The 17,009-nt window shown below is 45.1% G+C and overlaps 1 protein-coding gene across 1 annotated transcript; it reads right to left on the reverse strand.

Annotated features, from left to right (window-relative positions):
• Nucleotides 1–11,139: 11,139 nt before the first annotated feature.
• inhbb (inhibin subunit beta B) lies at nucleotides 11,140–16,782 on the reverse strand. Its single transcript, XM_033024829.1, has 2 exons — nucleotides 15,542–16,782; nucleotides 11,140–12,370 (listed from the first exon to the last, which is right to left on the reverse strand). Exons 1-2 carry the CDS (start codon nucleotides 15,939–15,941, stop codon nucleotides 11,595–11,597), a joined length of 1,176 nt encoding a protein of 391 aa, XP_032880720.1. The 5' UTR covers nucleotides 15,942–16,782; the 3' UTR covers nucleotides 11,140–11,594.
• Between the last annotated feature and the right edge of the window lie 227 nt (nucleotides 16,783–17,009).

The following is a 17,009-nucleotide window of genomic DNA, read 5'->3' on the forward strand; positions in this document are numbered from 1 at the left end:
AATATGATATTAAACATATTTTACTAGATCTATTAAACATTTTAAACTTACCTAAACAAATGTAAATGTTTATAACTTGGCACTCTTCCCTCGCTGCCCGCTGAAAAGTTATGCTCCAGATTTTGCCGTGGTAATGATAGCCAACCCATGTTTCAGCGGCGACGACTTTGGAATTTTCTCGTCCGTACGGTTTGAGACTGAGATCGCAAAGTTCCTGTCAGTGATCCAGCGTGCCTTCACAGGCTGTACTGTTTGTGGACTTCTCAGCCCAATCAAGCTGAAATCATTTGAACTAACATGAATTGAGGCTTTTTATGAACTAGTCCCATTGTAAACCACACTGATAATCTTCTGCTTTCTTACAGAATGCCCAAGTGAGTTTTTAATGATGTACAAAGCTATAATTATGCTTAGCAACGCTTTGGCCCTTGGAAACTAATTTTACATTTGGTTATTTTAATTTCTGTTCATGAATATAATGTATGTAATACGATATTATATGTTTAAAATGTGTTTAATATCTTTATATATTTAAAATACAAATATATAATATATTATTATGTTAAAATGTGTTTGATATGTTTAATATATTTAATATATTTAAATTATATATAATATATCATTTTACTAATTTATGTTTACAATATGTTTAATATTATATATAATGTGTATGCATATATATATAATTTAAATAGTTTAATATATATATATATAATTTAAAAACACAATCATTTCCCATAGAGTTTCTATACATTTCAGTTTTTTTTTAATTATAATGTGAACTTTTCAGTTTTTATTTATATGATATTTAAAAAGTTAATTAAAATATGCTCCCTGTTCTGTGAAAATTATTTAACATGGTTGGCTACTAAACTAGTGTGATGTCATCACTGCCACTGGGCACTGAGGGAGTTTGAAATGTCACCTGATTGCTGGAATATTGGATATTCTTGCTAGTTGCTTGATTGAGTGAATGTGAAGTGTGGAAAGATACAGCTTGGGAACAGGCCCTTCGGCCCACCAAGTCCACGCCGGCCATCGATCACCAGTTCACACTAGTACTGTGTTATCCCACTTTCCCATCCACTCCCTCCCTACACACTAGGGGCAATTTACAGGGGTCAATTAACCAACAACCCTGCATGTCTTTGGGATGTGGGAGGAAACTGGAGAACGTATGCATTCACAGGGAGAATGTGCAAACCACACGCAGACAGCACCCGCAGTCAGGATCGAACCCAGATCTCTGGTGCTGTGAGGCAGTAGCTCTGCCCGTTGCAAATTTCAAGGGAATTTTATTTTAATTCACTAAAAGGTTGCTTCACTGCCATAAATCATGACCTATATTTTAAAACATTTTCTGAACCTATTTGTATTTAAGCCTGCACATAGATTTCTTCTAGACAACTATTATTTCGCACCAATTCATTTTTGTAAAGTGTGTTGCATCTGAATGGTTAACCACACACAGAACATAGAACATACATCAGTACAGCACAGGAACGGGCCCTTCAGCCCATAATATCTGTGCCGAACATGATGCCAAATTAAACTAATCTCATCGGCCTGTGGATGATCCATACATTCCCTACATATCCATGAGCCTATCTAAAAGCCTCTTACTGTAAATCCCACTATTGTATCTGTCTCCATCACTACCCCTGGCAACATGTTCCAGGCATGCATCGCACTTTGTGTAAAAAAAACTTGCCCTGCATTACCCTTACTCCATATTTGTTGTCTGAAAAGACAGTCAGCATCACCAAGGACCCACACCACCCTGGCCACACTTTCACTTCACTCCTGCAATCAGGAAGAAGACCTATGAGCCTGAAAAATGTAACATCCAGGTTTAGGAGCAGCTTCACACCAACCATCAGGCTATTGAACACCACAAACTTCCAACTAAACTCCAAACTACAAACTCCCTTCATTGCGGGCTTTGTTTTTGTCTTTGCACTATATTATTTATTTGCTTTTATATATTGAACTTTTGTTTTGTTTATTATAGAGTGTAGGGAGTACTATGTTGAGACCACATCTGGAGTATTGTGTACAGTTTTGGTCTCCTAATTTGAGGAAGGACATCCTTGTCATTGAGGCAGTGCAGCGTAGGTTTGCGAGATTGATCCCTGGGATGGCGGGACTGTCATATGAGGAAAGATTGAAAAGACTAGGCTTGTATTCACTGGAGTTTAGAAGGATGAGGGAATATCTTATAGAAACATATAAAATTATAAAAGGACTGGACAAGCTAGAAAAATGTTCCCAATGTGGGGTGAGTCCAGAACCAGGGCACACAGTCTTAGAATAAAGGGGAGGCCATTTAAGACTGAGGTGAGAAAAAACATTTTCACCCAGAGAGTTGCGAATTTATGGAATTTCCTGCCACAGAGGCCAGTGGAGGTCAAGTCACTGGATGGATTTAAGAGTGAGTTAGATAGCGCTCTAGGGGCTAGTGGAGTCAAGGGATATGGGGAGAAGGCATGCTATTCCCGGAGGTTGCAGGTGGTTGCCAGAGGTTGCAGGTAGTGGAAGCAGGTAGGGAGACTGACAAAAACCTCTGGGAACCTCCGGGAACCGCACGGAAACCTTGGGTGTGGCGCAAAGTCTACAGAGGTTTCCGTTCAGGTTTCCTAAGTGGGACAGGGGCATAAGATTCACCACCCTCTGACAAAATAAATTCCTCCCCAACTCCTTCCTAAAGGTATGCCCTTTTATTATGAGACTATGATCTCTGGCCCTAGACTCTCCCACTAGTGGAAACATCCTCTCCACATCAACTCTATCCAGACCTTTCACTATTTGGTAAATTTCAATGAGATCCCCCCTCACTCTCCTTGGTGCAGTTGAATATATTTGAAGTACTAGTGAAAAATACCCATTAGGTCCAATAAATATCTTAAACATTTATAAAAAATGGTTTGATCCTAGAGGTTAAAATAAAACCATGTAATTACTGCACCAAGCCAGAAGGATTAAAACAAACTGCAAATGGGGCAAACAGCAATGACGTTTGAACACCACCTTTATTATGATAAATCATCCAAAAGCACTTTGTAACATCATTATCTCAATGTGATCTCACGCCATCTAAGGAGAAACAAGAAAAGAGATAACCTGCAGGTTGGTAAAATAGTTGATATTTTAAAGTGTAACAAACAACCACCTGTTGAATAACTCAGCAGGTCGAGCAGCATCTGTGTGTGAGGAGAAAGGAATGGTGAATGTTTCGGGTCAAAAACCTGTGTCAGTGAAAGAGGAGGTCGACTTTGTTAAAGTCGGAATACCATGATGAGACTTTGCGGCGCCATAGTAATATGGAGATGCAAGATAAAGCACATGCTGGCATCTGCAGTCTCGTGTGTGTTGTAAATGAGTTGATAGTCATAAGGTCATAAGGAATAGGAGTAGAATTAGGCCATTCAGCCCATCAAGTCCACTCCGCCACTCAATCATGGCTGATCCATCTCTCCCTCCTAACCCCATTCTCCTGCCTTCTCCCCATAACCTCTGACACCTGTACTAATCAAGTGATAGGAGCAGAATTAGGCCATTCGGCCCATCAAGACTACGCTGCCATTCAAACTTGGCCGACCTATCTTTCCCTCTCAACCCCCATTCTCCTGCTTTCTCCCCATAACCCATGACAACTATCTATCTCTGCCTTAAGAATATCCACTGGATTTGGCCTCCACAGCCTTCTGTGGCAAAGAATTCCACAGATTCGCCACCCTAGTTTACACTACTAGTGATAGCATCAGAGAGATTTGGAAATTTAAGAAGGGTACTTGTGACCTTAAACCCAGCACAACTAATATAATACCCTAATGATTAGTTTTAGTTTTAGAGATACAGCGCGGACACAGGCCCTTCAGCCCATCAAGTCCACGCCGACCAGCTAACCCCGTACACTTGCACAATCCTACCACACTACAGACAATTGACATTTTTACCAAAGCCAATTAACCTACAAACCTGTACATCTTTGGAGTGTGGGAGGAAACTGGAGCACCCAAAGAAAATTCATGCGATTACAGGGAGAGCATACAAACTACGTAAGGACAGTACCCGTAGTCAGGTTCGAACCCAGGACTTTGGCACTGTAAGGCAGCATCTCTACCGCTGCGCCACCCGTGCCACCCAAATTAAGATCAGGAGAGGATCAAGAGGTCAGAATTGGGAAGCGCAGAGATTTCAGTGAGTGTGGGACTCTGAGAAAGTCCCTAGATATACAAGGCTTGTAACTATGTGTGGGAAGAAAACATAGTCAGAGAATAATGTTAGTCTTCTTCTTCTTGCATATGAAACATAGAAACATAGAAAATAGGTGCAGGAGGAGGCCATTCGGCCCTTCGAGCCAGCACCGCCATTCATTGTGATCATGGCTGATCGTCCCCAATCAATAAGCCATGCCTGCCTTCTCCCCATATCCCTTGACTCCACTAGCCCCTAGAGCTCTATCTAACTCCCTCTTAAATCCATCCAGTGACTTGACCTCCACTGCCCTCTGTGGCACGGAATTCCACAAATTCACAACTCTCTGGGTGAAAAAGTTTTTTCTCACCTCAGTCTTAAATGGCCTCCCCTTTATTCTAAGACTGTGGCCGCTGGTTCTGGACTCGCCCAACATTGGGAAAATTTTTCCTGCATCTAGCTTGTCCAGTCCTTTTATAATTTTATGTGTTTTGATAAGATACCCCCTCATCCTTCTAAACTCCAGTGAATACAAGCCTAGTCTTTTCAATCTTTCCTCATATGACAGTCCCGCCATCCCAGGGATCAATCTCGTGAACCTACGCTACACTGCCTCAATCACAAGGATGTCCTTCCTCAAATTTGGAGACCAAAACTGTACACAATACTCCAGCTGTGGTCTTACCAGAGCCCTATACAAGTAGGACAACTTATTCTATTTGATCTTATTTGATTGTGCACGGCATGTTGATTGCATTTGTCGAAACAGGGTGGACCATGTGAAGGTTGCAATCTCCCACCCCAATAATGTTAGTCAACAAGCTCAGGCACAAGGGGTGATCAGAATGTGTGAGTAATGGCAACCAGTTGTCTCAGTCTATGTGCCTGTGGTGCTGCAGCAAGCTCGATTGTTATTGTACCAGTACCTTGTCCAACTAATGCATATGATTAGAAACCCGACTTGATTTGGGAAGTGAAAGGAGACACAAAGTGCTGGATTAACTCAGCAGGTCAAGCAGCATCTCTGGAGAACATGGATAGGTAACTTTTTGGGTTAGGGCCCGTCTTAGACTGACTGTAGGGGAGGGTGGGAGGGAGGAAAGTTGGAAAGCTGGAAGAGAAGAGGGGCAGCTCAAAGCCTGGTGGGTACTAGGCTGATACAGGTGAGGAGAGCTTTTTGACGGGCAGATGGTTGGACGAAGGCCAGAGGTGAAAAGGCAGAAAGTGTGAGACGAAAGGGTTGAAGAGTTGCAAACTTTGAAGCCAGACAAAGGAATGTAGATGGAAGGGGAGCAGGAGGGGATAAATAGGTGTGAGTGCAGGTGGGGCACAGGGGAGACTTGGGTGGGGTAACTGGTGGGAGGCCACAAGGATTACAGTGGAGTAGTCTCATGTAGGTGAGCTAATGCCATAGTGCCCACTGAAGCAGCGTCACTTAATAATAACCCACATGGCACATAGAACACTGAACGCAGTACAGCACAGGAACAGGCCCTTCGGCTCACAGGGCCAGGGCTGAACTTGATATCAAGACCACAGTGAGGTCGTCACTCAGGATTTTGGAGCAACCGGACATCAGCCATGATTGAATAGCGGAGTAGACTTGATGGGCCAAATGGCCTAATTCTGCCCCTGTCGCTTATGACCTTATGAGGTGGGAAGCAAAATGTCCTCAGCTAAAGTTCCTTGTGGCAAGCAAGTCTCAACCAGATTTTGAGCAGTTAATTCCCATCCAGCATTTTGCTGGTGCGTATGGATATGTCCCCCCCTCAGTGCGTGTTAACTAACGTGGGCTTACACTTTTTTTTTTGTGCCATTTTGTATAATTTCACTCCTAACAAAACAGGCCGAATAGGCCCATGCACGACTGGGAAATAATGTAAAAGCGGATTATGCAAAACAAGTCCGCTCTTCGCTGACCCACTTTCACTGCCTGCTCCCCTTTCAACTCGCAACGCTGCAGCCACGGTGCGTGTGAATCGCTGGCTAGCGAAGATCAATAAGCGTGAAAACCTCATTTGCAGCCGAATGCATTAGTCGAGGCGAAAACACTCGGGGAAATAAAACGGCGACAGAAAATTGGAGGGTTTTTTTTGGTTGTATCCTCAATAGAATGCATTAATCAGGCAAGCGCGGCGGTTGTGTGTGGCATGTGGGAATGGGGACGATCAGTTTCCCGTGTCTGTGCAATCTTATACTGACCCTTTTATGGCTAACACTAATTTAAATTACCGGCTGTTATTGTCTCTCTTTAAATTGTCGAATAGGCAAATAGCCTCGAAAGGTAAAAAACACGAATTCTAAGTATTGGAAGCAACTTAACGTATCAACGTCGGGCATTAAGTTACCATAAGCAAAACACAAAGTGCCGGTGGAACTCAGCGGGTCAGGCAACATCTTTGGAGGGGAATAGACGGGCGATGGGTTAGAACCCATCTTCAGGCCATTCCATTCCCTCTACAGATGCTGCCTGGCCCTTCTTGAGTTCCTCCGGCACTTGGTGTTTTGCTCAAATGATTTCATCATCTGCAGTTCCTTTTTTCTCCATTACGTTACCGCGTCCTGTTGTAAACAGACATTTGTTTGATGGTATCCAATGTATGTGGTAACAGGAAGGGTGGCGGGGAGAAGACTGGCGATTGGGAAATTCCTCGGTTGAATGCGGATGAGGAAAGAGTGACTGGTCTATTCTTAGGTTATCGTTTGTTGTTAATCCCAGAAAAGTAAAGATGCTAGGTTCTGAGAGCCTGAATTTAAAATACAAAATGATGCACACGACTGTGGGAAGAAACAAGAATTTACATGGGTTTAAGGTGAAGGGGAAAAGATTTAATAGGAATCCGAGTGGTTGCTTTTCCAAACAAATGGTGGTGGGGAAGAAGCCAGAGGAGGTAGTTAAGGCTGGGACTATCCAGACGTTTCAGAAACTGTAGGACAGGTACATGGATAGGACAGTAGATATTTTAAGGCAGAGATAAATACTGTAGATTCTTGATTAGTACAGGTGTCAAATGTTATAGGGAGAAGGTAGGATAATGGGCTTGAATAGCAGAGTAAACTTGATGTGCCAAAAAGCCTAATTCTACTCCTATTATTTATGACAGGTTTGGAAGGATATGGACCAAATGCAGGCAGGTGGGACTAGTGTAGCTGGGACATATTGGCCGGTGTGGGCAAGTTGGGCCGAAGTGCCTGTTTCCACGCTGTATCACTCTAACTCAAACTTTTCATATCAGAGTATTAGTGTGATGAAAGGTTATCAAACATGTATCTTCTTCTTCCTCTCTTCAGGTTAAAGGACAGCACAGTGGTGCAGCCAGTAGAGCCACTGCCTCACAGCACCAGAGACCCGGGTGCTGTCTGTGTGGAGTTTGCATGCTCGCCCTGTGACTGCGTGGATTTACTCCGGGTGCTCTGATTTCATCCCAAAGATGTGCAGGTTTGTGGATCAATGGGCCTCTGTAATTTATCTGCTAGTGTTTAGGGAGTGGATGCAAAAGTGGGATAACATAGAACTAATGTGAATGGGTGATCGATGGCAGGTGTGGATTCAGAGGGTTGAAGGGCCTGTTTCCATTCTGTATCTCTAAACCAAATTGGCTTGGTGAATATTTCCAGCATTTTAGGACTGTTTTTAGAGCATTAAACCCCTCAACCCGGTATTGATTATTTTAGATTCCTCTGCATATTATTTTTTATTTAAACTGATTTTGTTTTGTATAGTATTTCGAATTATAAAGCATGGCGAGCAGAAACATGATACAGAAATAGATTGAAAGTTGCAGTATGGAAACGGGATTTCATCCCACCGAGTCCATGCTGACCATTGCTCACTCCTTCACACTAGTGATCTGCTATCTCATCCACTCCCTACACAACTAACCTACAATCCCACATGTATTTGGGGTGTGGGAGGAAACCAGAGGACCTAAAGGAAACCCACGTGGTCACAGTTAGAAAATGCAAACTCCACACATACAGCACCCGAGGTCTGGATCGAACCCGGGTCTCTTGTGCTGTGAGGCAGCAGATCTACCAGCTGTTCCTTCTTTTCTAAAAGTTTTTTTCTAATTGTATACAATCGATGCACAGAGTCTCTTGCTCAGAGTAGGTGAATCGAGGACCAGAGGACATAGGATTAAGCTGCCAGAGGAGGTAGTTGAGGCTGGGACTATCCCGGCATTTGTGAAACAGTTAAACAGGTACATGGACAGGACAGGTTTGGAGGGACTTGGACCAAACACGGGCAGGTTTGCCCAATTGGGGGTTGTGCAAAAGAATTTCACTCTGCTGTGCATACATGACAATAAGAACTATTGAACCTGGTGGGACTAGTGTAGCTGGGACATGTTGGCCATGTGTGCAAGTTGGGCCAAAGGGCCTGTTCCCATGCCGTAGCACTCTATGACTCTAATCTGTTCCTTGGAAACTACTGGCGAAGGAACTGATTAATTGGCAATTGCAAAGGTCACAAGCACGGCGGGTGTCCCACTCACTCTGGGCTTGACCAGTGGAAATAAATTCTCACACAGATCCAGTGGATGTAGATTTGTTTTTATTGTAGCCAAACTGTACACAAGTGCCAAGTACTACAGCTGTTAGCTAATATGAAGATGAATCTGAACCAGTTTTTTAATTGCCCTGTATGCAATGCAGGATAAGTGCATGGCCTGGCTTTAATATGACAGTTTGCTCTGTGGAGCTTGCTATATGGAACATGTATTTCTGATAAACTTGCATCGGGTTATTGGGAAGTGAAATCCATTTCGACATAAGGCCAACAGACACACACGTTCATTCTAGCCATACTACCACTAAACTCATCAACAGCCTTTCTGCCCAGACATTTACATAACACTAAATACTTGTCCTCTTTGGTTCCATTATTTAATACATTGATATGTATAATACATTTTGATATCCCCCTCCCCCCCCAGAATTCTTCTTTCTATAAAAATAACATTTTCTTTTTTTGTTGTTTAAAAAATGGCAGTTTGTTTTTTAACTAGTCAACGCAGCTTCTCAGTGCAAATAGAAAAACGCGAGAAAAACAACTCTATAAACAATCATTCGCCAAATACATGAAGCGAAAGATTTAGCTTCAAGTAACTGGACAGATTTTAAATCCGACGAATTCACCTGTTTACTGCTTTATGGTTTGCATTGCATAGCTCCCACCGACACTTATTTAATAAGAAGCGAATGGAATTGGAGAATTCGTGATAAGTGCACTGTTGTACCACTTTTAGTTTCAAGGCATTCAGATATGCAAGTGCTAAATGTGCTTTCAGTACATTGTCAGTGCTACGCGACTCCAACCTCTGATCGAGTGTGACCATCATATTCATGACTGCAGTGGTCTTGAACCATGGTATCACTGGAGGGCTGTTTTAACACAAGTGCTTCATCCACAGGTTTTGTTCATTCGGCCCATTCTGAATTCAAATACTATCTGGAATATTAGACAGAAAGAGAGGGACAGAGAGAAAGGGACAGAGAGAAAGGGACAGAGAGAGACAGAGAGAGACAGAAGAGAGACAGAAGAGAGACAGAAGAGAGACGGAGAGAGAGGCCGAGAGAGAGACAGAGGAGAGAAAAAGAGGAGAGAGACAGAGGGAGAGAGACAGAGAGAGAAAGGGGAGAGAGACAGAGGGAGAGAGACAGAGGGAGAAAGGGGGAGAGAGACAGAGGGAGAGAGACAGAGGGAGAGAGACAGAGGGAGAAAGGGGGAGAGAGACAGAGGGAGAGAGACAGAGGGAGAGAGACAGAGGGAGAGAGACAGAGGGAGAGAGACAGAGGGAGAGAGACAGAGGGAGAGAGACAGAGGGAGAGAGACAGAGGGAGAGAGACAGAGGGAGAGAGACAGAGGGAGAGAGACAGGGGGAGAGAGACAGAGGGAGAGAGACAGAGGGAGAGAAAAAGAGGAGAGAGACAGAGGGAGACAGAGGGAGAGAGACAGAGGGAGAGAGACAGAGGGAGAGAGACAGAGGGAGACAGAGGGAGAGAGGGAGAGGGGGTCAGAGAGAGAGAAAAAGAGGGAGAAAGAGAGACAGAAACAGAGATACAGAGAGAGAGAGACATAGAGATCAAAGATAGTGACAGAGAGAGAGAGGCAGAGAGAGACAGACAGACAGAGAGTAAGACAGACAGACAGAGAGACAGACAGAGAGAGAGACAGACAGACAGAGAGACAGACAGACAGAGAGACAGACAGACAGACAGAGAGACAGACAGAGACATACAGGGAGACAGAGATACAGAGTGAGGGAGACAGAGCGAGGGAGACACAGAGGGAGACACAGAGGGAGACACAGAGGGAGACACAGAGGGAGACACAGGGGGAGACACAGGGGGAGACACAGGGGGAGACACAGGGGGAGAGAGAGAGAGAGAAAGGGGGACACACACACGGGGAGACAGAGAGAGAGACACAGGTTAAACCTAGGTGAGCAGAGGATGGGAGAAGGCGGAATGGTCAGAGATGTGTGTTCTAATACACTATTGTATTAAAGTTGGTCGAATCGATGTTTTTGAGTTGGTGGAAACTTGTGAAATCTTCGCCAAAAAGGTTTCTATTCAGACTAGGCCGTCCCTGTGCGAGGCGTAGTCAGAGTAGAGCACTTTGGAGAACAGAGCTCCCAGTGTTCCCAGATGCCTGCAGTGTAGCATCACATGGAGCAGACGTTACTGAGAGTGGAGGGAGGAGGTGGGGTGCTGGCGTGTTCGTTGCAAAACAAAGATCTGCGTGGACCTGCAGGCTTCTCTCCAGAGTGCTGTCTGGATCCCCATTCTCCCTCCGAGTCATATTGAGATGCAATCCTTCTGAAGAATAGTCCCCGTGGTCCGATCATGCACACACAGGCCTTGTCGTAGTGTAAGACAGGATGGGGTTTGTTTGTTTTTTGTCTTGTTTTTTGCGGTATAAATAATTAAGCTTTTGTGTTTTGTTTTACAGCGAAGCAGAATGCTGTAAAGGAAGATCCGCTTTAACCACTTAAGTGTGGAGTCTCTCCGTTAGCGTTTGTTCTTTTATCCAGGTCGACACACATAGGAGTGACTTTCACTCTGCGGGTTACTGTGGCGACTGACCCGTGCACACCATGTACAGCATTTCACCTGTATCTTGGATTCTGTCCCTTGCTCCAACAGGTTGTGCCTTGGTTATAAGTCAAACGGGGACCTGTGAAATCGACATCTTGCCCCCCCCATTCCCCCCACCCCCAATGGCAACACTTTGGGTGGTTTGATTAAGTCAGCGAGCTGGTAAAGTTAAACTTGGTCTCAGCGGCGCAGCAACATATCTCACTTTAGTGAGGATGGGGGGGGAAGGGGAGGGGGGTGCAGTAAAGAAAATAGAGAGTTGCAAAGTCTCCTTGCAAAATTTGCGCCCTGGTCCCTCATGCACAGCCACACTCTTCCACGATCATGTTGGGAACATCCCTCTTGACGATGTTGTACTCGTCGTCGAAGTAGAGCATGGACATGGTGCTGAGTTTGGTGGGGATGCAGCAAGAGTTCATGGAGCCCGGGCTCATGCCTCGCATCCTGTACTGGTTCACGACGGCCGTGTGGAAGGACGAGGCGGAGCCGGGCGCCCCGGCCATGTAAGCGGGGCAGCTCCCCTCGCAGTAGTTGCCGTAGTAACCCGTGGGCGCGATAATCCAGTCGTTCCAGCCGATGAGTCGGAAATCAATGTAAAACTGCTGTCTGCAGCACAGGTCGGTCCTGCCGTCGCACTCCAAGCCCCGCTTGCGGATCCGGTGCTTGGAGTCGAGTGTCCGCGCCTGCACCACCAGGAAAGGTCGGTGCGACTCGTCGGCGCTGTCCACCAAGGTGGGAATCACAGCCAGACTCTCGCAGCCCTCGCAGTGAACTTCCAGGTCGTGCCTCCTCTCGCCCCTCTGCAAGTGAGCCTGGATGGGCTCGGTCAAGGGGAACGTGTGCCAGCTGCTTCTCTTCAGGTCCACCCTCTTCTCCACCGACGCCCATTTGCCCGAGCTCCCGGCTTCTTGGAAGTAGACCTTCACCTTCACTTTGCGCCTGGTGCCCTTCGCAGCCTTGGACGGGAGCATTTTCAAGTAGAGCCACAAGTTGGCCTGCTGGACAAAGAGATTTTGGTTCCCCTCGTTTGAGATCAGAAAGTACAGGCGTGATTTAGACGACGCCAGCTCATCTGCATCGAGAGAATGGAAAATGTTAATCCTTGTATGACCAGCAGTAAATTCGCGTCCGAGTCAGTAATGCTCTCAAGACAATTCCCCTGCCAGTTGCAAGGAACGCGTGTTAAGACGCGACTGCTTTCACAGAACTGTTCACCATTTAAATGAAGTGCCCTCTCTTAACTTTGGGCTTGGATTGGCACAGCTGCAGCTTAAAAACCTAACACTAATTTCTGCAGAGTGTCTGTTGCCCCAGAACCCAAACATAAAAGTTTACAAAACATCGCACCTTTTGTTTTAATCTAGTGGGGGAAATAACGTGTTTGTTTGTCTTCTGGGTCAGTCACAACTCGTAAACAGAGATGGTTTACTAGTCGGTCTCCCGTGGTGCAGGCCATTGTCTTAAAGTGATCAGTTGACATTGACCAAAGCCATTTCACTGACACTAATGGAGGGGGGATTTTATTCAATGCTTAGCGGTGCGACGGGTCGGGTTAAAAGTGGATCATTTGTCAAATTACGAAGTACGCGTATAGCATATTCAAACATTTTGAATGGAGTTCCAGCGGTTTTTCACTGGATCATTTGGAGGCCGTTTCAACCATTTTTAAGGTAAACTCACATGATCCCAGTCCAAGTAAGAATGTCATTGTTCTATCTGGGACATATCACACAATAAAACACAATAAAACTCTTGACTTGACTTAACGTTGGAATTATTAAATGACTGTTCTAAACATGAAAATGTGAACTATCCCCGACTACATCGTCCTATAAATGCATACTGGTAAAACTGTTTGAAGCAGCCCCAGTGAGTAAATAACACTATTATAGAAGGTACACAGAAATGCTGGAGAAACTCAGCGGGTGCAGCAGCATCTGTTTCCTTCGCTCCATAGATGCTGCTGCACCCGCTGAGTTTCTCCAGCATTTTTGTGTTTTTTTTCCTTCGCTCCATAGATGCTGCTGCACCCGCTGAGTTTCTCCAGCATTTTTGTGTACCTTCGATCTTCCAGCATCTGCAGTTCCTTCTTGAACACTATTATAGATACGTTTTAATAAGGAATAAACGCGTCTTGCTTAAACCGAAATTTTGCCATTGCGTCAAACGATAAATATAATGCAAAACTTCTATAAAGTGGCCCTGCTTATTTTACACCTCAAATGTTACTAAATTAGAACGTGCACACGGGACTTCGTTAACACTGCAATTATCTATTCGATTCTACACTACCGAGAACACTTGGCTGATGTTTTTCACAGATACATGAAGTTTTTTTCATTTGTCCCTGCGATGTATGGATAAAGTCGCACCACACTCTTGAGCTTCCAATTTGTTTTAGTCGCTTATAGCCAACCAAGCAGATGTAGCGACACTCCACTAATATGCTGAATTACTTCATCCCACAATGCTTATTCAACTCATTGTAAACGTTACAAGGTCGTAAACGCAATGTTTGCGCCGCCATTGTGAAGTTGTCTGCAAACTGGAATGCAGTATCTTTTCAAACACCCCGCTTGGTCGGATGGTGAGGTTAGTTATGTGTTTTAACTTGTAAAAGTTCGTGTAGAGCGTCTCTGTGCAGGTTACATATCATGAAACACGTTTCCCCCAACTCTGAAGAAAGGTCTCGACTCGAAATGTCATCTATTCCCTTTCTCCAGAGATGCTGCCTGACCCGCTAAGTTACTCCAGAACTCTGTGTCTATCTTCCTCCAGCAGGATACCAGTCTGAAGAAGGGTCTCGACCCGAAACGTCGCCCATTCATTCCGTCTATCCAAAGATGCTGCCTGTTCCGCTGAGTTACTCCAGCATTTGGTGTCTATCTTCGGTGTAAACCAGCTTCTGCAGTTCCTTCCTACACAATATATCACTCACGGCCCACTGTTTCTATCCCACACGACCCACTGGCCTTAAAAGTAGCATTGCCCCCAGTATAACATATGTTGAAAAAATATTCGTGGCGCTTGTCTCCAAACGCAGTTCCCCTTGAAGTTGTGCACTCAATGTTCAGAGTTGTTTCAGCACCTGCATGATATCGTGATATTTGCTCATTTGGAGAAGAAATCCATCCTTAATTTCACGGTCGACTTAAATGCTCTCGGATCTAGCTGGTGTTGTAACATGGGCAATCTGCCGGCTTGCAAATAACAATCGTAGAATCATAGAGGCTTTCTGGCCCTCCACGTCGACTTTAAATTCGGGGTAGATTTTACCTGCAACCGCACGGTTGAACGTTGCTTAGTCCAAATTTTACGCCACTCCCCCCACCCTTGCTCCTGAATTCTGCTGTAAACACGTAGCTACGTCTAGTGCAGAAAGTAACCGGGTTATGCCAAGAGAATGTTTAACCGGGACATACTTGCACTTTGTTTTTGCTCATCCGCTCTGTGCACGATCTCATTCGACATTCCAATAAACAGCTGTGTGTGTGTGTGCGTGATGAATTTTGTCAACTTTTTCTTTTCTGCTGGAAACGATTTTAAATGCTTGCCGAACATGACATCAGCCCACTTTTCATGTAATGACCATAAATTAAAGCTTCACACACGCTCACCAATTAATTTGTCATTTACTAGCAAATGCTAAGCCACATTTAATTGTCCCCCAACGTACGTTTTGACTGTAACCCTTTCAATACTATCCTTAAATGTCACCCCCTCCCCCCCTCCCTTTCCTCCTCCCTCCCCAGTCGATATATTTTATGTTGGGCAACAATATAACTACCATTAAAACAAATGTTCGTCCAGTAAATAGAACCCAATTAATCATTGACTAAATTGACAATAACATCTACATATGCTACTGGATCTATTCCTGTCCTTTGCATACATTCGGTAGCTCTAGTGGTGGTAACGAAAGGTTACAGTTTCAGGTCTGATGTTAGTTTGAATTTGCCTAGACTGCAGCCACGGAACAGTAGAGAGGGGGGGAGACCTAATCTGAGTGCGAAATTTACTAACCTGCCATTTCCAAAGAGTTCCCATGCTGCTGTTAAATTAGATGTTTCTAAATTAAGAACAAGTCATCCCTATTAAATCCTATGGGCGGAGGACGGTTTATGTGAAGTACTGTAATAGAAAGTAAGGGGGGGGGGGGGGGGAATTCAATTGTAATCTAGTCAAATTATCTGAAGCTCAATGTCAGGATTTTTTTTTTGGCACTCAATTGAACTTTGCTTACCTGTTTCGGCAAAGCTGATGATCTCTGAAGTTTGTTCCTGCAGTTCTCTCCTGGAGACTGACGTTGCATGGCCGTCCAAGTTCGGGATTTCCATCCTGCCGTCCTCTTTGATTTTCCCAGCGTGTAACTTCCTCAGCGCCGTGACCATCGCAGCCTTGGGGACGGGGTGAGTGATGTTGGGTCTCTCCTTCATCTGCAGCCGGTTTAAGATGTGTCGCTTGACGGCTTCCAAGAAGACCGTGTCCGCCTTCTGTGGCTCGTCCCGCTGCCCGATGCCGCACGTTGTGCAGAAGCTGGGAGTGAAGGGGGGCGAGGTGCCGGCGGCACCAGGGGCCGGGGTGGAACCACCAGACACCAGGGTCACCAGCAGACAGGCGCCGCTCAAACAAAAAAGCCTCATCTTCCCCAACCGGCAACAACCCCGCTGGCCGGAGGTTGGACAAGAGCGCGGATCCACTTCCAGAATCACTATCAAATATGGCTTAAAAGTGATCTAGTGTTAGTGCAGAGATTGCCAGGGATCGCTGGATGAGCCGCAATAAGCATTCTCTAATCAGAAACTGGTCTGCTCTCTAATTGTGAGTTGTTTCCAGGTCGCATCCGTTCCCTTGCGATAGATTACTTTTGTTTAAGGAAACTAAAGAGCCGCTGGGATACAGAGAGAGAGAGAGAGAGAGAGAAAATAGCATCCACCCTCTCAACACACTACTCTTTATTGCACTTCTGTACGACGTTGCTCGGAGATTAGTCTGCGCGGTTTCAAAGCCCCCAAAAAAGTGATTGATCTGAAAGTACCAAGTTTGCAATATTGGCCCCCAAAAATAAATAATATATGTATGGAGAGAAAAAGAGAAATCCAGGCGAGAGAGAGAGAGAGAGAGAGGAACAAATTCAACCGGGCTCCGTCAGGACAGCTCTTGTCTTGACCTTAAAGCAACAATCCAGCAATGATGATGTGCGCCAGGCTATTCAGTCCTGCTAGTCCACAGGTTTTGCCGAATGTGCTCGGGGCTCTGGCAGTGGCGCTGATTTGATTCCCTGAACGCGCAATTTAACAGCATTAGCGATCCGCTCCCCGAGACGGTTCTGCCGACAATCACGACATTGTGGTACTTGCCTGAAAGTTTTATATAGCCGGTGGCATCACGTGGCAAGTTCCACCTATTAACAGGCTCGGTCCGGAGATAGGCAAAATTAACCCCTATTTCTCACCGTAGACGTAAACTTCATGTGAAAACATCGCTTCCCCCTTTAAAAAAAGGGTATTTCGGAAAGAGAAGGTGTGTGTGTGTGTGTCTGTGTGCGAGAGAGAGAGAGAGAGATTGGTGACAGATTAAGGGGACGGATGATGATGAATGGGCTGGTTAGAAGAAAATATAGAATTGATTCCAATTCCTGTATGCCTCTTTGCTTTCTATTTATTTGGGTGGTCTGTGTATCTGTGTGCGAGTGAGAGAGAGAGATAGAG

This window comes from Amblyraja radiata, chromosome 7 (assembly GCF_010909765.2).
Source record: "Amblyraja radiata isolate CabotCenter1 chromosome 7, sAmbRad1.1.pri, whole genome shotgun sequence".
Classification (NCBI taxonomy): domain Eukaryota; kingdom Metazoa; phylum Chordata; class Chondrichthyes; order Rajiformes; family Rajidae; genus Amblyraja; species Amblyraja radiata.